This window comes from Buceros rhinoceros, unplaced genomic scaffold (genome assembly GCF_000710305.1).
Source record: "Buceros rhinoceros silvestris isolate BGI_N320 unplaced genomic scaffold, ASM71030v1 scaffold10443, whole genome shotgun sequence".
NCBI classification, from domain to species: Eukaryota; Metazoa; Chordata; class Aves; order Bucerotiformes; family Bucerotidae; genus Buceros; species Buceros rhinoceros.
Genome location: NW_010405402.1, coordinates 32,959 through 54,521, shown reverse-complemented (window position 1 = coordinate 54,521; position 21,563 = coordinate 32,959). Strand labels below are relative to the sequence as shown.

The 21,563-nt window shown below is 47.6% G+C and overlaps 1 protein-coding gene across 1 annotated transcript in view; it reads right to left on the bottom strand.

Moving 5' to 3' along the window:
- Positions 1 to 3,578: 3,578 nt before the first annotated feature.
- The window catches only part of GRIP2 (glutamate receptor interacting protein 2), a gene marked incomplete at its 5' end in the record, with an annotated part of 50,851 nt that continues 32,866 nt past the window's right edge, over positions 3,579 to 21,563 (bottom strand). The window contains 7 exons of the mRNA XM_010133712.1: positions 3,579 to 3,776; positions 6,245 to 6,391; positions 8,234 to 8,470; positions 11,924 to 12,044; positions 14,967 to 15,120; positions 18,169 to 18,345; positions 20,610 to 20,749. Coding sequence (XP_010132014.1) covers positions 3,579 to 3,776; positions 6,245 to 6,391; positions 8,234 to 8,470; positions 11,924 to 12,044; positions 14,967 to 15,120; positions 18,169 to 18,345; positions 20,610 to 20,749 — 1,174 coding nt within the window. The remainder of the gene's footprint in view (positions 3,777 to 6,244; positions 6,392 to 8,233; positions 8,471 to 11,923; positions 12,045 to 14,966; positions 15,121 to 18,168; positions 18,346 to 20,609; positions 20,750 to 21,563) is intronic.

Here is a 21,563-nt window from a genome sequence, read left to right as displayed (position 1 = left end):
GGAAAGAGAAAAAAAAATAAATCAAACAACCCAGCATGTGGTGGCCACTATTTATGAAAAGCATTCATGCATCAGGCCCTGATCACTGCTGAAGCTCCAGTGCCCCTTGCCCAGGACTAACCCCACAGCTGTCTTTATTTGGGGTGGCTTTTTTTTTTTTTTTTTGCTTGGGTGATTATATTGCTAGATGCATTTTGAAGACTTCAACAGGGATTCTGTCTACCATCAGTAAAGCCTAGACACCTGGGCTGAGCAGACTGATAGCAGCACAGCCTGCAACTGTGGCATGGCTCAGGGTAAAGTAAAATAAGTAAACAACTAATTTAAAAAGTCACTAAGTGCCCACAAACTGCTGCCAAAGGGTTTCCTCTACCTGCCACGGGTAGCCATGACCCGCCTATGGCTGCAGCTGGCTCCCTCAAACAAGTCCACGGGACACAAGGTGACATTTGCGGATGGATACGCTGCCCACCAAGGCAACCAGCAGCACATACCAGGGGAGCAGCACCATGCTATAACCTTTTACCTGGTGCACACACTTGAAAGCCCATCGGTCACACTGCACAGTCACTTGTTAAACCCGCCGTTACCCCACAGCCTCGGTTTGTCCACGCAGCTTTGGCAAGTCCCCAGTGCCAAACACGCCCAGGATCTTGTTCTGAAGTGCGCGCCCCAGGAGGGCGGCCCGGGATGGCAGATAAGGCTTGTTTACATGGCAGTGATTCCCCAGGTCTAACCAGGAGCATTTCCATACCATGCTCAGCCACTGAAAATTCCTGCATTACCCACTTGGCCATGAACGATTGCAAAACCCAGCTCACCCTTTCTGTGCTGGTGAGCAGAGATTCACCATGGTCTTATCTGGGGAGCATCCCAGCCTGTGCTGCAAGCATAAGGGTGCCCCAAACCCCCTTGTAAGGGCAAAGAGAAGAAACCCTCAACAATGACACAAGGAATGTCATTCTGGGTTCACTCATGGCAGTCGTTCCTCTGGACATCTGATTTCAGAGGTGGGATGATTTGGCTACCACAGAGTGGCTCCCCAAGGCACCCCACTACAGCTGCAGAGTGCTGAGCACCAAATGAGACACCTCCTGCTAGCAGGCACGTCATCCTCCAGCAGTTTCCAGACCCACCCCCAGGGATTAACTGTAGCTTTGCAAATGCTGCCACAGCCACATCCCAGCCACCGTGTGCTTTGCTGCATCACTATTTTGTCATGAAGTCACCCAGGTTTAACCCATCGAGATTTCCAGTGTGGCCGAGAGAAGATGCAAGCGATGCTGTTACAGGCAGAGGCACCACCAGCTCTTACCACTGAGAGCTACAGCAAAAGTGGCTCCATGTCCACAGAGAGGGACACAACTGGCCCCAATTTCCCCTGCCAGACAGAGCCAAGGGAAAACCCCAGCACCATACCAGCCCTGCGAGGAGTGGCCTCCCCGCAAAACCCCCTGCCTGCCCTTCCCCTCGTCCTTTGAGGTGTCTCTTAACTGGGCATCCCCTCGCAAGTTAAAATAGGGCTGGAAGCAGCATTGCCTGTTATCCTCCAGCAGAAAAAGCCATGAACCACAATGCATTTCATTTACTTTTATTTAATTTAGAAAAAAAAGTCAAAGTCATTGCAATCCCATTTAAATACAGAGATTTACAAATAGGTCCAAAACAGGACTAAAATATTCTTTGAAATGCTGTACTTTTAAATATTGTGCTTTCATAGATACATAAGAAAATTAGCATATAAAAATACTTTACAAGGAATACACTCTAATATATGGATAAAAATACACATTTAAGTAATGCATTTCATCTTCATATCATTCAAAATGCATAGGAAGGGATACAAGGACCAAGTTTTTTCTTCCTTTTTTTTTTTAAAGCCTTTAATAAAAGTCTTCATTAAAAACCTATTAGAAGCCCCAGTGAGCTTCCACTGCTCAGAATATTGCATATAAAAACACTTTCGGCTGCACTGTCAATGCTCCACAGTATCAATTATGGCACATTATCTAGTTGTGGCAGCAATGGTATGGGATATTGCATACTTGGAGAGAAAATGGCTACAACGACAAATAGCTGGATGGGGCCGGGCACGTGTCTGGAAGAAACACCCTGATACGTTGCGCTACCGTGGAGGGACAGAGTCGCGAAGTGGCTAAGCGACAGACCGGTAGGGGACAAGTCCTGGATCAGCAAAGAGACAAACATGTGCCGTACACCCATCCCACACCCTGTGTACACGACCACCACGCCGGCGGTGATGGAGGAACCGGAAGGGTGAGCAGAGAATAGGGGCAGTGGGTGACAGAGCTCTGGTGTCCGACCCAGCAAGCTTCTCATCTCCACTGTGCCCATCTTCCCTGGGAATGCAATGCCAGGCTCAGGCCACCACTGGGACATGAACATCATCATAAAGTGCTAATACGCGAAACGTGACAGGCAGATGAGGAAAACAATGCAAACATCACAGCCCCTCTTTCCCGCGGGGCTGGGGGCTCTCAGGAGGAAGGCGAGCGACCAGGGGGCATCATGCTTGCAAAGCCACGGACAGGCCAGCAACAGGTGAAGGCGGGCGGACCAGGGTCGAGCAGCCAAACCCCCATGGGCACACACACCACCCAGCCCACGCAGGACACAGGGGACACAACCTCCATCTAAGAAGGGGCTTCTCATGCCACTGCCTGATGGGAGATGACAAGTTTTACTAATTCAGAACGGCAGGGGCAGCTCTGGGAAGATCACTATTCTGCTATTTACGTGTGGGCACAGGCCAGCGTTGCAAGCAAGAGATGTCCATAAAGCCCAGCAAACAAGGTGGCTGGGGATTTGGACAGGTATCGAAGGCCATTCGCATTGAGTACGGCCTTCAGCTCTGTAACAACTGCTCCAGCACAGGGAACCACATTGTTCACGGGAATCGATGGCGAGACGGGGTGCCTCATCGCACCACAGGGCGAGCCGGCCCTGGCCAGGAGCACAGGCAGGGCTGGCAGGAGGCAGCTGCAAATACCCCTTTTTGAACAAGAATTGTATCTAGCCACTCTGGAGCACATTTTGAAATGTCTTTTAACCAGGGCACTCCACAGCCCTGCACTGGGAGTGCCGGGGGCTGCAGAAAACTATTTATCAGGAGTGCTTAAAGGATGGAGCTGGGCACAACAGAAAAGGAAAGGCGCTTCAGTCTTGCTGTATGCAATTAACTGAGCAAACAAGGAACATAATAGCACCATGTGTGTTTATAGGATGGCCAAGGCCTTCAGGGTGAGGAAGATGTTGAGGCAAGACCCCATGCACTCCGAGAGCTGGGGCACAGGGGGTGTCCTGCCATGGGGGATGGCTGTGGATGCTCCTTCCTCCCAGCGGCAGCTCGCCCCATCACCAGCGCTGCCCAAGGGCTGAGATGCGCATCCAGCTCCAACTTTCCCAGCAATATTTGGCGGTCTACAGGCTCACTGAAGACCCACCTCCCCACTTGCAGGTTACACACAGCATTTACAAATACCAGTGCAAAAAATAGGAAAAACACCCCAAACATAACAGCGGCTCAGCAGAGGCACTGCCTGCTCTGCTCCTGCTGCTCAGAGTGTCTGGACGCTCGCCTTGACCTCGGCGCCGTGGGCCACCTGTGCTGGCAGCTCTCTGTTCCCCTCCTGGGGAGCGTTTGCAGCCAGTGCCAAGGGGTTTCGGCTAATCACCAGGTCCAGTTTATCTCCAGCCTCCGAAATCAGGGGAACAGCCAGACAGCAGTCAAAGTCTCTCGTTCGGATGCGATTTACCTGCCGGGATGGGTTTAGGATGTGCCATAGGGGGGAACAACAGAAAGACCATGTTTGTTAGTCAGAAAACGCAAGGTTGGTGCTAAATCCACACCTGTGAAAATACACAGAGCAGAGCAGAGCAAAGCGGAGAAACCCTGTAGGCTGAGTGCACCCCTGCTTAGACGCACTGAGAAATGATGCAATAACTGGTAGGCAAAGGGAAAAAAGGCTGGATCGGGCATAAACCCCGAACCCCAGCGTCTGGGGCAGTATAACAAGTATCAAACGCTGCAGGGCTCAAAACTAGTTCTCCAGTTCAAGCCTGTAGGAGAAAGGTTGTCATTTTCCATGATTTTTTTTTGCCATCATGGTTTTTACTGGCCTTAGATTTGTGATGTGGGTTACTCAGCGCTTGGAAAATAAATACAGCACAGACCCTGAGGCTTCTGCCAACCATTTTCCAGCTCAGCCAGCAGTAAATTGAGACTATACCAAGCAGTTCCTGCTTCCCCTCTCCCCATTTACATCCTTCATTTCAGAGGAGTCTGGATACATTTCACGTGGGCTCAGAAGGCAGCTGCAAATTCTCTCTGCAGGATTCAGCAGTGAGAGCACTTCTACTGCTGTCTCTTGAAGACCTTCAAGCATGTTTGTAGGCTGGGTCACTTTCAAGAACCACTGCAGCTCTTGCACCTACAGCTACCAGAGCACATGGGCTTGGTGCCATGACAGCTCTGGGATTAAGGGGGCTGGCAAACAGCACAGGGAGGGGAAGCATGGAAGGGAAAAAGGAATTTCCCACCCCCCTTTGGAGTGAACATAACCCCTGGAGCCAGGTGTTGCTTTCTTCTCTGGGTAAGGGCTGGATGAGTCCATGCAACCCTTCCATCCAAATCCTTTCCCATCATTAGTGTACACCCACAGAGCAGAGCTCCGTGACAGGAGCAGTGGCCCTCTGTCCTAGGTGGTGTCCACACAGTTGACCCCAATACTGCTCCTTACAACATAATCACTAAGGGCAATTTCTAGGCCACGTGTGGACAAGGAGAGCTAAGCCATCAGCTTGTTCTGCCTTTGCTCTACACCAGCCAGTCAGTTCCAGTGCAGAAGTGCTGTTAGTGCAATACCATAATCCAGCTAATCCATCCAGCTGAGAGGCAGAGAGTCTGTTACGACAGGGACGAGGTGTTTCACTAGCCTTCAGGAACATCATCATGCCCATAATCAACAGCACTGTGAAGCATCATCCTCAGCAATGCATCTCTGTATTTCTTGACAGGAGTTGCCTGTACCAGGTCTGCAATCCCTTATTCACAACTCCACATGTCAACACAATGGCAGTTGCTTCGTCTTCTTGTAGGCGTAAGCTGTGCAGCGCAGCATGTGGAAGGGAGGTGTCGAAAGTCTCCACACCACTCTGTTTAGGATTTTGGGCACACCTCCCAGAGCACTTGGCACTTGCAAAAAGTGACACATACAACATTCAACAGAAAGGCAGCCCAGAGCCTAATTAGCTTCTTGTTCATTCTTGCACCATCTTTTATTTGAAGCCGAGAAGAAATAATTGTATAGCAGCCAACTGGCGAGAGACCATAACAAGCTTAAACAAGGTTCCCCACAGTGCTGCCAGTTCTCCAGTTACCTGATGTACATAATATATTGGCTCTCATTCTGCTGCTAACAACCTCCGCCTAGAAATTAGTAAAACTAAACATCTTTCAGAGTGTTTCCAAATATGGTCACAATATCTGCATTTCCAAATGGTGGCAATTTTTCCATTGGGGTTGCACTTTCTCACAGTTGCTGTTTGAGTTGCTCCAAAGCTAAAACAGTTGGTTTTCATCCTCTCCAGTCTCCAAAACTCACCATGCTCTTACTGTCCCTCTGGTAGTCCGATACATGCAGGTCACGTTTATTACAGACTGTGCTTTTGACCAGATTTGTTATTCTGTTTCCGCGTCAGCTATTTCAGATCAAGTATCTTTCAGAGAAAAATATTCATGAAAAACACTTTGCTTGAAGGATGTGTTTCCTAGAAAACTCTTTCAGTTGTCAAAGGCATGCACAGAACTTCATGGACACCACTTAACTTCATAGGGGTCTTCGCCGGAACACATATTGGTCAATGCAGTCTAGTTCATCCAAAAATCATCCTCTTACACGACAGAAAAAAACCTGAGGGTAAGGAGAGGAAGCAACACGGCTTTTTGATTGTTTTGAGCTCCCCAAGCTCAAAAAGGCCAGTGCTGGGACATGCTGTGTCCTGAAATAGGTGTAACCTAAGGGTACCACCACTAGGTACTACCTAGTGATTTCTCATTACAAAACACGGGTCTCATTGCTTGGTGGGTAAGAGCTCACCTAGTTGGCTAACTATTACCTTTCATTAAAGTTAGTGCTGTCACGGATGGGCCTCACTTCTCTCTTCCTCTCAGCCACTCATTCACTCCATCCCAGCCTCCAGAACTGCATTTTGCATTTATTACCTGAAGCACTCTGTCATATGGCTTGAGGCCACACTGATCTGCTGGCCCATCCGGACGGACCATATTTACATAGACACCTTTTTCTAACAGGCCATCCGACACACTGAATCCAAAGTCTTCACTCTCTGGGTCCTTGTGGAGTGTCATCTGGAAGGGCAGAAACAGAAAACACGTGTTGTAATGGAGCAGAGGAAGGAGGAGATGTGCAGGGTTGGCAGGATAGGGATAATGTAGGTTATGTGTGCAGACCTACAGCAATGCCACCCCAAGTCTGCCGGGCAGATTTTTCTTAGCCTGGGCAGCTAATACAGATTAAGCCTTATTTAGTGACACCGTCATCTTAGGTAGATCGCGTGGAGCAGTGCTGTGGTGACTGGCATATAACCAACCACACGACAGTCTCTCTCCCTTGGATGTGGAAGGACGCGCAGGCAGTGTAATACCGACAGCTGCCCTGTTTAAAAGTGTTTAAAAGCCGTGTGGATGTGGTGCTGAGAGACATGGTTTAGGGACCCTGGCAGTGCAGGAGGAACGGTTGGACTCGATGATCTTAAAGGTCTCTTCCAACCAGACAACTCTATGATTTCACCCAAAAAAGCAACAAAGCAAGTGTTGTTAACAGAGCATTGCCTTCCCTGGCCCAGCTTACGCTGTGCATCCTCTGTGCGTGCCAGACCAGCACATGGAAAATCAACACGTTCACAGGGAATTTTCAATGTAGTGTGTCAAATGTGAAGACAGCTCATTTTTAATACATCACTCATCAGGAATATCTAAACTTCTCTATATTATTCACGAGTTCTTTTTCAAAAATTCACATCAGTAAGTGCTGACATACTGAGGACAAGAAACGGGTAACCTCACTGCCCTTCCCTTGAGCACACCATGCTATAGTCTCGTCTAAAGGAGGGGTGCACTGTTAGAAGTGTATCTTGCCATGGGGTAACACTGGGAGCCAGCAACAACTGATTCCCCAACACCACCCAAATCTCCCTTTGCTCCCATGAACTGGGAGAGTACCTCTACCATGAGGCTCTGACCCCATCACTGTGCTCCTGGCTGGGCGAACCTCATGGATATGCGGTTCTTGGGAAGGACAGTGCCCAGAATGACGTACAGGAGCAGCCACCTGGCCTCAACCTCATGTCCAAACACAGCCAACACCAGATGCTCCAGTGGAATGAAGAGCCACCCTATAACATGCTTAATTAGACAGCTCTCCTCCTTCAGGTATGAAGGAGTTTTATTTAAAGACACATTTGCCATGCCCTGAAGGACAAGAGCAGATCAAACATGAAAAAGTTGTTTTTTCCAGCTACCATAACTGCAGGTTTCATTCTAAAGTCACTCTAGAAAAGAAAAAGGTAATCAATTGTTTTGAAAACTCTCCAGCTCCCTTCTCTACTTGCATCCTGCACCAGCAGCTTCCACAGCTAATTACTTTTCTAATTACCGTCACCTTGCACTGTGCTTAAACTGGCTAAGTTCAGCTGCATCCCATCACTGAAATCCTACCATTTGCAGGCTGGGCTGGGGGTGGAGTGGAAGGGGAGGGAAAGTAAGTTGGTTCTGAGTTATTTTTTATACAAAAAGTGGCCTACTGAAAGGAGTGTGCCATCAGAAAAGGGTTGATGGATCTCCAGAGGGCCATAATTTGAGCTCTCTTGCTTATCTATAGCACTGACTAATGAACCCTGGAACACAGGGGACTGGAAATCTCACATACTAAAGGGAAACAGCAAGAACAGGTTTGAACCCTGCTGAAGCATGGCAGCTAAAGCCTGTTACTCTTCTGAAGAGGCCCCTTTATCTCAATCTGGCCCTCTGAAAACCTTTGCTGCAGACCTTGGTGGGGGCCAGCTTCAACAAGAGACATTATCTGGGGGTCCCTCTGAACAAAGGACATTCTCCACAAGGTTACAAATCTTCCAACTTTAACCATCGAGGCACTGCAGTGCCACAGCCAGACCAATCCTCAGCAACACAGACCTTGTGAAACTCAAGAGGGGTAGGGGACATGATTTCCTGCATCTCCTTCTCAATCTTCTTCATGTCCAGGTTCCTCTCGTTCTTCTTGGCAGGGGAGCTACTGCTCTCAGTCTGTCTGTCATCACAGCTGGAGTTTGCTTTCCTCAATGGGCTCAGTTCTGATGGGTTGACAGAGTCCAGGAGCAGCTTGCTGCCCTCCAGGCCCAGGTTGTGCACGCTTCCTGTCATGATGGATGCCTGTAGGGTGAGGGCACAGAGTCACTCTGCTGAGCCAGCAGCAGAAAGAGATGGACCACATGGCAACAAAAGTGGCACAAACAACGACAGGGAGGCACCATTGTTCTCACTGATTAAAAAAAAATATACCAAGAAGCACCAGTTAGCTATAAAAGCCATTTCCAGACCTCAGAAGCCTGGTGCCAGGTCTATCACTGACCTTCTGTATCATCTCCACCCTCACAGCAACATGGAGCTTCATCTCAGAAGGAAGCATTTGTGAAGCACCTCCCTATTTTTTGACGACCCCTTCTACACAAACAGTGCCAAGCAGGCCTCATCTTTTGCTGGAAGCTTCTTTGTAATCAAGAAGGATGCTCCCAGAGGGGCTGCCAGAGGAACCAGCTCACCGTTAGCATTGCACAGTGCTGGCAATGGCCCAGGGAAGTCAATACCTTGGACTCCACTGAGGCCAATTCAGCACGGGAAATTAGGATTTTATCTGTCAGTAAATGGGAGATGCCACTGAGCAAGACTGAGTTAAAAATATGAAATTAAGTAGTATTTAAGCCTAGTCATCTTTGATAGCATCCATTAAAAGATGCCCCTAAGTAGATTCTACTCCATTTGGCTATGCTTTTCACTAATGAGTTTACATTGATCAAAGCTAACGAAGGAGTCAAGAATCCAGTCTGTGGAACCTCAACTGGCTCCAGGTCACAGAGTCTATTTAAACAGCATAATGAAAACTGTCATTTCAAGGTTCAGGCTCCAAGGGTCTGCAGTCCCATTAAATGTCAAAAAGTAGAAGAAAGAAAAGGAAAGGTAGGGAGCAGATAGCAGAACTCCGCAATGCTAACCGTGGCAAGTCCAAGAGCAATTGCTCCAGTGCACAGGGGAAATATCACCTGACTAAATCTCCAGCTCTTCACTCCAAGCTGGAACAAAGGCAAATAAAGCGAATTCTGGTGGGAGTATGAAAATGCCAGCACCACCCACACATTATCCCAAATAGAGATGGATAAAATAGAGAAAACCTTTTAGCTTTGCACTTTTCAGTTCTTCACACAAAAATTACTTTATCAGCTTGAGTTTGGACAAAACTCAAATATCTGCTACATGCTGGAAGGACGTTGACTTACCACATACCTGCAAGGCAGATTAACTAGGAGTGGTTCAGCCAACCAGGGTATGTTTGTTCACTGACCTCAGGCAGCCTCGGCACCCCCCAGGGTGCCTCGCCATGCCATACCAACAGCAGTATTGCAGAGCCAGGGAGGAGAACAGAAAGGTCTGTGCACGTTGTGCTACTGTCCTCCCCCACGTGCTGCAAATACCATAACTGAGCAGCACCCAAGAGCACTCAACGCCTTCCTCTCCTCAAGGTAGGTAAGTACTTCCTGCAGCATCATAAGCCATTTGCTAGGTGCTTTAAGTGCAAGCAGCAGAAAGGGCAATTCTGGACTTCTCCAACCTGTGGCTCTGAAGCCGCATTATTTTTCACCATGTCTTGGCTGCCCTCAAAGCAAAGAGGGGACACACGCTCCACTAGACACCCCGGGAAAAGCCTGTTTCTACCCATAACCCATAGTCTGGCAGTGGATTGGTACTGTGTGTGAACCTGTTTCCAGGCTACCTTGGATGTTCTTGTATGACTCATATTTGGTTTAAAACATGGAGCTTTAAGGGTCAAATTTAAAAAAACAAAACAAAACAAAAAATCTGTGACTGTAGTAAAATGACAGAAGGCCAGGAAGTGGGGCTTAGAAACCTGCGATACAGCAAAAGCCCCAGTGAGCATTGCACATTCCACACCATGCCTCAGGAAGGATGGGCACACGGAGAGGGAGGAACAGTTCGGTGGTATCTCGAATTTGATAAAAGGGGAATTGAAACCCATCAGATTTCTGCTAAAAACACAGCACTTTCTTTTTGGCCCCAAAACTTTCCAAAATATTCTAGAAATTTGCTAAGTACAACAAAACCCAAGAGGTGCTTAGCTTTCAGTAAAATTTCTTCACATTTTTAAAAGCATTGCTGTAACTGTCAGAGCTCCAGAGCCTTAAAACAGCTTGAATCAAAAGCACATCCCTGCACCACAGATCCCTGGAAAAGGAACAGGACTGGGTATAAAGGTGTTTCCTCTGTCCTGGCATTTCTCAGTAGTCCAACAAATCCCTTTCACATTTAGATGCCAGCCATTATGCAGAAGAGAAACATCCATGCATCATTTCAGAGGGGTACTTTTTCTTAAGCAGTCAACAACAGTTAAGAAAGGTTGGTAGCAGCTTCCTAAACTCATTTCTAAACATATTCAGGTCCAGGAAATAAGTGATCAAGGGAAGAAGTTACAGATTGTGTGGGCTGGGGGGGTTGGGGTTTTGTGTTGCCTTTTTTTTTGTCAGCATTCTCTTAAGCAGTTAAGATAATAAATACGCTGTTTTGTGCTTCAGCACAATAAATTCAATTGAGATTTCCTCCCCCACTTACAGTTGCTAAGGATCAAGGAGGAAAGAACAATTAGTTAAGTCCCTTGTCACCACATAGACCGAAACCAGACTTCCCTTTTCCAGTTACTCAGACATTGCCTTTTTTCTCTGAAGCCTAAGCAATATGCAATTGTGCATCAAAACAGTCCCACTGGGGGTGTTGGAGGTCACGACCACGTGATCTCTCCCCCATCCTCTGCACCCAGAAGGCAGGGGGAGACAAGAGCCTGCGGGGTCCCACTTTTTCTCTTGGGCTGTGTGAGCTGAACCAGAGCGGGGAGTCGCATGGGTCTCATCCTGCTGAGCAGGTTTGATTCCCGCTGTTCAACGGTCTCGAGGGAGGCCTTTATTTGCATCCCACAGCTTGGAAGTCCAGGCTCCTCATCCTATAACCGGACACAATAACAAGACTCCAAAGAGTTTTGGATAAAGAAAAGAGAAAGTGACTTGTGAAGAGAGGAAACACCTTTATTTCTGCAGGAAGCAATTACTGTCTCAGATTTTTCCATGGGGAAGCTGGCTGATAAGCTTTCAATTACCTATTTCACTTAAGCGGTTTCCGGCAGAGTGACAGCTGAATGAAAGATGTATGTTGGGCCTGTGTCTATCTGAAGTAAGCCAAGGCTTCAGTCCCAGTGGGGTCTCCTTTTGCTTGGCCTGCAAGTGCTTTGGACAGACAGTATCTTTCCAAGCAGAGGGTTTACCGTCTGATAGGGAAGGTTTGCCAGCAATCGTGAAGATTGTTGGGCAGCAACAGTTTGCAAAAAGAGCGTGGAGCTCCTGGTGGGTAAGGCATTGGCTCAGGGTAAAAGTACATGCAAGCAATTGTCTAATGTGACACAGTTCTCCATTAGCATGAACACTAATACAGATTAAATTTGAACCCTTCTTCACACCACGTGCAATTAACAGATCTAGGGAAACGGTCTAACATTTATGAAGAGTAGAACAGTCAGATCAGCAGCAAATTCAGAAAGTGTTTTACCTCAATCTCCCTCAAAAGTTCAGACTGGCCACATGTTTCCAAATCCTCCAAAGCTTCGCCAAAAACACGCCAAAAACTATCCTCGTGAGTGGTCTCAAGGCCATTTTGGCGGTTGGGGTATCTGTTGTAACGTAGGAACCAAACATTGTCAGCACTCTTCTGCAGCGGGATGAAAGCCACAAGGCTACAGCAAATGTCTCACCAGTAAAAGCAGAAACTTGAAGAGTCTTCATATACAAAAGCAAACAATATGAACTTTTCAGACAAGAGTCCGAATACGAGACCTCCATGCATTTACTAACAGGGCAAGCGTCCTTCAAAGGAAGAATTAAGTTGGTGTAGTAATGTCAGAGTTCAAAGGGTAAATTAAAATTGCCTGTAGGAAGATTGTAGGTTTAGGAAGACGTTTTGGTGAAATAGAGAAGTGAAAGAAAAAAGGATGCATTATGGGTAAACCAGGAGCCTCAGAGACTGTTAGTACAAAGGCTGATGGGATAGAGCTCAGATCTGAGACACAGAACACCTGAGAAGAGAGAGAAAAACACAGAGGGTAACAGACATGGTGAGAAAATGATAAATACATTAGGTCTCTATGAGAGTAAATAATGCAAAGATGTATATAAAAATGATTGTCCTGGGCTGGACAAGCAAATGTGCTCTACAGCCAGCAATATCAACAGTGTCATGTACAACCCATACAAACCCAGTTCCATTTGCTTTGGGATGACCAGGGAACTGAGCTGTTACTTTCAAGAGGTCTCTTTTTTTGGCTATATCAAAGTCCCAGCACTTACAGCCATGTAAAGATTGCCACGAGTTCTGTCCACAACAGAGCAAGGATAGAGAGAACCTCTCTCAAGCTGGTACAACGACCCATTAACATGAACACTGCGTGCACCTTGCTGGGCTTCTGCCGATTCCCACCTTGGCAGTTCCAGCATCTCTTATCTCTGACAACAAGTCAGGGTCAGTTCTTGGACTTCTAAAGCAAATAGCAATTAAACATGCTGAAGTCCTCTGAACAAGCCAGAGAAGCAGGTCACACTGGACACTGCTTACTGCACACCAGCCTCTGCAAAACTCAGACCGTCAGCACTCAGTTTAACAGGAGCCTCCTGAAGGCAACTCTGCGGTGTTAAATCAAGGTCACGATAAACCCACTAATGTGTCATGGGGAGAGACCCCAAGGGGACAGGGACATTAACACAGCCTTAATGCATCTCTTCTACACATCTTATTAGGAGCTGCATGGACAAGGCTCCACCTTTGCAACATCTGGCAGCATCTCACATGGCTTAATGGTCATCAACACCGCAGACAGGAAGGGACACTCATCCACCAGAGCCACTTAGCAAAGTCAGAACATTTTATTTGAGTACAAGTCAAAGAGAGGTTGGGCTCCATTAAATACATAGTGACTCCTTGGGCTATTAATGGAGCTCCTTCCAGATCTCTATTAACCGCAAAGTCTTGAGCACATGCTTTGCTTTTCATCCACTGGTCTAAATGTAGCAGGCTTTGCTGCCTGTGGGATTGTGACCTGCCTGGAGAGAGCAGTATTTCACATGGCTTATTATATTTTAAATTCACCCCCTACCTTTCACCAGCTTTTAAAGGCCAGTAGCCTTTACACCAGGCAAAAAGGTCAAGAAAACACCCAGCAAGGCTTTATAAAAACAAACCAAAATTTCCCCCCCAAAGGTATTTTCAATTCTTTCCCCTTACTCATTTCCTTCCTCTGCTCCCAGGTTCCCAAAGAGGCATACGTCCCTTCCAGCTACCAGTTTCTTGCCTCTCAGATCAGCAGTATAACAAACACATCCAGGACGCGGATGAATCAGAATGGACTATCACACCACTGGGTCAGCAGGTTTTCCAGGATAAAGGCAGCTGGGATTAGAGACATTTTGTTTTTCTCCCTAGGAAGAAGGGCTCAGCAGCTTGAACTGTTTCACTTGCACTTTGACATCAGGGCTCGGAGCCCTCATTAGGGACATGCGGGGCTTCAAGCGTTCAGATTTGCTAACTTCAGCTGTTGGCGGCCTCGCTGTGAAGGCCACGAGGGATCAACGACCTCTGTGAGCTAGCTCTCGCTGAGAGGCAAAACAAGAACAAAGTCTCCACTGCTGCCAGTCTTCCTGCCAGTTTGATCATCTTTAAATAGGTGGAAATGGCCATGAGATGTTCTAAGGGTTTGTTTGGACAAACGAAAGTTAAGGAAAAGAATAAAAAAAAAAAAAAAAAAAAAAAAAAAAAAAAAAAAAAAAAAAAAAAAAAAAAAAAAAAAAAAAAAGACCCGACAGTAACAACACGACACACACAACTATGGGGACTCCAGAGGATGTCGAGGTTAGTTACGAAGCTACGAGGCTTTTCCACTATGAGTGGTTCAGAGAGGGGCCGCCTCTGACCAGGGCAGATCCAGCAGGATTTTCACCCAAAGTGAGGAGCAGTAGCAGCCTCCTCCACGGCCTCAGGAGGGGTTGGAAGAGTTCTCCCACGCTGGTGACCCAGGGATTTAATTCTACCATGATCACTCAGCATGGTTTTGTAGTGCTAGAAGGCCCAAGTGGGATGGAGAGAGACATCCTGCCACAGATTTGGAAGATTTTAAATTGGACATGCAATCTCATACTGGTCCTCCAAGAACTTTGGTTGGCCTTTTATTCTTTGTGGCATTGAGCTGCTGTAGGGACAGCCCTGACCATGTCTGTTTATTACACCTAAACTATGAAAATACTGCAGCAGGATTACAAAACGTGGTAAGAACCTGTGGTCCATGCAGCTGAAACTGCCCTAACTCCAGGCAGTAATGTCACCTGGCCATGGCAGAGGTGTCACAGAGCTACACCCAGGGTAACCTGGCAATGTGGAGGTGGTTCCACAGAGTAGGTCACCCCCCCAGCACTCCTCCCCATGGCTGCCCAATACCAAGATGGGGACAACACTGGCCACTCCATCACATTCCCACGCCCCCTTGTCCCTACACAGTGACACCCACATTCGCAGATGCACCTCCCTGCCTCCTGCCACCCCTCCATACCTGCTGGGCTTGTCCCAGTCATCTTCACTGAAGCTTCCATCCATGTAGGGGTAGTTTTTCCTGGGGTCCCCTGGAGGGGTGCTGCTCTTTTGCCTACTGTGTCTCCATTCATGTGGATGGAGGGCTATGCCTGCAGCCTGAGGTATGTACGTACCTAGGGAAGGCAAGAAGTGGTGAAGATAGAAAGGGTATTACCTGGTCAGAAATCCCAAATGGAGTAAGTCGTGCTGAGCCAGGACAGCTTCCTTCCCCAGGTCCCAAACCTGAGACCATACCGATTGCGTACTGCTTCCACCTCAGTAATCCAAAAAGGGTTGTTTTTCCCATCTCTTCTTGCTTTAACCAAAGCAGCTTCTCGGGATCTTGTCATAAAGTGCCCCATTTCTCCTTTGCTTCTGCACTTCTGAGTAGTTCTGTGGTGTGGGTCTGGGATCCACAAACCTGGGACTACATACACCCAACAAATGCAGATCCTACCCCCAGACAGCTCCAGCCTTGGATAATGGCTCCTCTTTCCACACTGAACGCAAAAGAAATTGTGTTGTTGAAGTCGCCACCTTTAAATACAGTGAGTCCTTCATAGGGTAAAGAGAAGATGCTGCCAAGCTTCCCTTAGCGCGCCCAACCCCACTCATTTTGAAGGATCTGGAGGCCTGATTTCTATTAATGAAAAAAAATCTTCATTTAGATTCTCCACTGTCTCTGGGACTTAATGGACAGCATGAAGCGAGTAAAAGAACTGCATCCAGAGCAGCCAGAAGCAACAGCCTCCCTCCAACGCGTGTAATGGTGCCAAGGGAACCTGGTGCTGCTCACCAGCTCCAGTGTGCTCAGCAGTGGTAAATGAGGGAAAGCCAACACGGATCCCAAGAGCTGCCAGCCAATTCCTGCAGCCAGCAGAGCCCTCCCGCGCCTTTGGGATCAGCTGGTGCATGTACAGAAAACTGCTTCACGGACATGGGTGTTAAAGGCAAGGTACTGGAAGAAAAACTCTGCTGGTTTGAGAGATGAGGAGGCTTATCTGCATCACATTTGATAGGAGATCAATATAGACCGTTAGGATGAAATCAGACAAGTTTCTCTACACCTGCCCTCATGGACTTTTCCATTCGGCAGTGTCTTACTCCAGAGATGCAAATCCATTCACTACCAAGTCACAAGATACCCAGGTCTCATGAGGAGCTGCCTGGACAGAAACCTTCCAAAACAGAGCATTTCTCAGCAGTGTCAGTGCCATCTGCAGTAGAAATACATCTTCCAAGTCCCCTGCCCACCTCCCGCTGCCCAGTCAACGTTTCAGAGAAATCCTCACAGACTTTCCAAGAAACAGTACAATTCCACTGCACACTCTGCCAAGCAAACAGGAAGAGGTAATGTAGAAATACGTAATTAAGGGAGACTTGACCTCCCAGACAGCTGAGAGCACTGGAAATACCCAAAGACAACGCCAGCACTGTCTTTGAAAATGCCAAGGCCTGCTATATTTCACTTAGCTGAGTGTTTCCTCTGTGTGTTTTTAAAGGTTAGACTGCTCTGGAGAGAGCCCCAGAAAAGTGCTTGCCAATGTCTTACAGCAGCCAGGAGCGTTCGCTGCTGCCAGAGCAGAAGAAGGTCCCAGGATGCAGCAGGTGAGCAGCAGGTGTGGGCTGGGCACGGGGGGCCAGGGACCGCAGGGCTATGGGTGCAGAGCTGTGACTTGGGCACCCCGGTTTCACCACCTCTTTCCAGGTTGATGGGCTGGATCCCTGGGATTCAGAGCCACCTGGTGGCATGTTTCCACCACTTCCAGTGCAGCTCCTTCAGCCAAACTCTTCACTGAATGATCTCCTAAAGCTGTGCATGAACTTAAAACATACAAGGCTGTCAGAGCCCAATCTATAGTTCTCCGCTGAGGGTACCAACCCCAGTCTCCAGGCTCTGTGCATCCTGGGTCTCCCTGCATTCTGCCTTCCTGCCCACCCCCTGGGTGACTGCGTGTCCTTCTCCCTAGCCGATGGCACCCGTCTTTCCAGCCAGCAGCCAGCACACCACCGTGAAGCCAAATGCAATTACCAGGGAAGACAAGAGAGCCCCTGGAGCAAAGCTGCAGTCCGTGGATGTTGGGCAACTTGGCATCAGCCCCACTCCCCAGGGCTCTGTGTTCAATTACTTGTTCTCCATTTACCGGTAAAAACAATTGCTTCTTTAAATCCACTGTCCAACTTGTGTTAACATTCAATTAGATGGAGAAGGATTGCAGTGCTATGATGGCCAGGGAATTCCTCCTTAATGAAGCCTCCAGTTCCATCTGCCCTCCCAAATTAAGACTTTAGACCAACAGAGGCTGAAGGAAGATGCAGGCATGGTGGAAGAGACACCTGCGAGATGCTGTCCTTCGTTTCTAAGTCAGAGAGCAGTGAGCACAGGCACACACTTTGCTTAGCGCATCGAAGGTGCTCCTGCAGCATCCCTCCCGTTTTTACATTCTGTTCCAGACAGCAGTCTTTTCACCAATTTCCTTTTGCAGAGGCGATTTGGGGGTTGTTTTCTATCAACAAAGGCTAATACAGCTTATGTCACTAAATCTAAACTGGAATAACTATTTTCCAGAGCTTTTCTCCAAGCAAAAATCTATTCCCATGACTAGAGCTTTCTCCATCCCAATTCCAGATGTCTGCCAGCAGCCACAGCTGAATAAACCTGGCCTCAAAGACATGCATTCATCTGATCACTCACTAGAGAGTTAGAGACACTTTCTTGTAGTATTACCTTAATTATTTTGTTAAGTGAGTGCTTCTAGTCACAAGACATTCTTGTGGATTTTAAAACATCCTGAAGAGGATTAATATGTCCTACATGGCCTCTCTGGAGAATTAGAAGTGAGCTATGGACCAAATACGCTGTAAGACATATGGCCAGTGAACACTTCTTCTGATTATGTGAATTATAAAGTGCTGTAATGGTTTTGAAAATGCTGTGAATATTATGATGCCATATAAGCCAGAAGAAATGTGCCAATAAAAACCTAAATCAGATACATCAACTCAGAGCACCACATGAGTGCATTTTAAAATACATTTTGTTCCTTGCTGGAAGTGAGAAGCTATGCAAATGTTGTCAGATCACAGGCTTCGGCTCACGTTCAGTCTCCAGACAGGTTCAGAGGCTCTGCCTGTCTTCACCTTGGTGCGGAGACCCCTAAGAAAAGACAACCCTGGCTTACCTTGGCTTCCATACCCAGCATCAATGCCGGAGCCATCCCAGGACTCCATAGCACTGTCCACGCTAGGAATCGTGGTGGAATATATCTCAGACAGCTTGCTAGTTTTCTGGGAGTCTGTCAGTTCATCCTCTGGGTCGCTCACTTCATTTATACTCCCCGACTTCTTGGGATAGGATTCTGAAACCAGAACACGCTGCTTTAGCACGCACAAAGAGCAAGCCTCAGGGAAAGGCTCGTGCTGACATGGGACTGTAAGTCTTTGGTGCTCTAAGTCTTTGGAAGGACCTCTTTTGCTCGTGAAAAGTAGCTGAGAAACGCCTGTGCAATGCAGTTGAAAGGAGCAGTACTCTTATCTCAAGGTGAATCAAGAAAAAATGCCTCTCTGAGTTTTTAGCACATGGAATGCAAGAGATTTGAGGATTCCCAAATGAATGGGACATAATCTCAATTCACAAGTACATCTTCTTGTGCCTTTGGAAGCTTCCTCCAAACAGCCCTGCCCAAAGAAGTGTTGGCCACTGCGAGCAGCAGCTGATAGCTCTGGTCTCAGAGCGCCTCCTCTTTACTCAGAGCAGCACCCAGTCAGGGTGCTGGCTGCAAACTCTCCATTACAAACAGATGTTTTCATGAGATTCCAGCGACAACGTAAACCTGGTCCCAAACTACTGCAGCTGAAGTTACAGCCCCTTTCTAAGACTGTACAACCTCATATCAATTCAAAGTCTCATCACCACCTCTCCAGAGCCTCCCATGCAGTCTCATGACAATGGTGGAATTCCTGGGCCTGGCATTTTGAGGCTGAATTTCCCCTGATTAGTGATTGGAAAATGGAAAGCTGAGTGTGGATGTTGAAGCTCAGACCTTCCCTGTCATTATTTTAGTAGTAATAGGCCCTTATTATCATTACATCAAATTCTCTTTCAGGCAAAAGCTATGCAAGGAATGGTTTCTCAGCACAAGCATTTCTTTGTACTGAATATTTTAAAGTCCTTGTTGATTAGATATCCTGTTAGCCATCCACACCCTGGATCTCTGACTCGCAGAGGCTGGGATAAAAAGCCCTCTGAAAGTCTGCATTTGTCAATGAGGACAGATTATTTTACCAAACAAAGCCCGGTGCCCTAAAAGTCCCTATTTTCCAAGCATTCAGAAGATTGCTCACCATGATTAACTCAAGATTACCTTGAAATTTCAATTACACCTGCTTCATTCTCAGAATGATTAACGAGTCTCCAACTGGCACTTGCATGTCAATTATTTCAGCGAGTGGCTGTGGCAATGCTAAGTGTCAGCAGGGGAATAAAAGAGTATTTCAGACCAAGGATCAAGACACTTGGCTGCAGGGAATGAGACTGGGGTTTCTTGGAGAGGAATCAGTTCCCCAGTTCTACCTCTGTTTGCCATGGCCCCACTCCCTGCCTGGGCTTCCTCCAGTTGTAAAATAGGTGCATTGCCACACATTTGAAAACTGCTCTGAGGTCTGCACAAGTGCTATGTTTAGGAGTGATGCTAATTTTTCAGATGCAGGACACGGGCCACACTTGCTTGGAAGAGCTTTATCACTCGATCTCTTCTAATTCCCACAGCACAGCGGCTCACTGAGTGGGTACGTCCAGCTAAATCTAGAGACTGCATAAGCATGGCAGAAAAAAGAGAAAATACCGGGTGTGGCGGGAGACAGAAATGCAGCCAGACTGCACCTGCTACTTTCCAAACTTGATGAAAAATCCTTTGTTTGGCTGTAGTTACAGTCAGAGAGAAAAGTTTGCATGTTCCCTGGTTTCACTAATCCCTCCTCTGTCCCCCCATCTTCCCCCCCCCAAATTGGCCTGCCTGTACTAAGTATGCTCCTGTTCTTTGATACCGTGTCAAGAAGAACAGCTTCAAAGCCACAGGGAGCTTGGCAGGGAAACGAGAAGGGGATTTCTAGAGGGAAGGTGGATGCTTTGAAAAATGATTTTAGGACCACGAGCCAGGAAAAGGGGCATAAAAGATGTATTGCAAATTGCTTTCAAAAAGTTGAATTAAAAGTGGTGGTTTTTTTCGTGGAATCTACCATCTCAGAGTCCTTTTGCTCATTTTCGGGGGTATATTTCTAAAAAAACCTGCACCACTCTTCCACTTTTAAAAGCAACTTCTGCTTCACTTCTGTGTGAAACACTCATACAGACAGGGAATGGCACCAATGGCACAAGCTGAAAAAAATTATTATTGCCAATAAACCTGCTGCCTAATCTCCTCCCACTACAGAGAGAGCCCCTGAGTTGCCTTTTTTCATCTGCCTTCTCCCTCTGTCCCCAGCCATGCCCCTGACTATGCTGCCTCATCTCACCTTCCACCACACACAAAGGAAAAGCCACAGTGTTACCTACTCCATCACCTGGTGTCCCTGCTGGGGTGCACCTTCACCTCCCCACCCCAAACCGGGCTCCTCCACTCACTCTCTGTCTGCTTCTTTATCTTCAGCGTGACTGTCTCCCCCGCCATCTGCAGCAGGTGAATGGCTTCGCTCAGTGGTTTGCCCTTGAGGCTCACGTTATTAATTGCTAATATCCGGTCACCGACGTGGATGGCTCCGGTTCTGGAGAGAAAAGGGACTGTTAGAAACGTCAGAGAGGCAATTCGCCTCTGCAAGACAGGCCATTAAGTTTTCACCTGAAGCAACAGAACTTTCAAATATGTCTTGGTTTCCCCTTGGTATGCTGTATCATGATTTCCTCTTCATCACCAGGAACCTGGGTCCGCTCAGCATCTTCCACCTGAGCATGTATATATAAATACGTGCAGGAACACATGTGCGGCTCGGATACCAGGCCTCTCAGGAACTGGGACTGCAGACCAGCTCGCAGTCAAAACTCATCAAAGCAAGGAAATCCACATGCCAAAAGCACACGTGGAACTGAAGGGCATGTTCACGCTAACAGAAAGAAATGATGAGAAAAACCTAGAAGCCCACTGAAAAAAGGCAAACCCCAAATGGCCCAACACACACAGATTGTGTGCGCAAGCCTGAGCTGAACCAGTTGCAGACCAGTTAATGATGTGCTCAAAGCTCACGCCTGCACAGCTACACCACTGTGACTTCTGCCCTCAGGACCAGAGCTCTGTAAGGGGTTACCGTGTTTTACTGCACAGCTGTGATCCAGCACCGGCTTCTGCTCTCACCTACATAAATCCTCAGGCTTCAGCGATAGCTAGGAACAAACCAACCAGTCACCTCACTTCTCCTCCTCCATCCTTCCCCTCTATGTCTGCCCACAGACAGGGACTCACTTTACCTCTCCCGGTGTTTGCTGCAGCTCCAGGAAGAGGAGGCAGAACAGCATGTGTCCGTTGCCAGCGCTGGCTGCCAATGCAGGAGCTCACGCTCACTGCTGGCGGCACCAGGCGCCCCA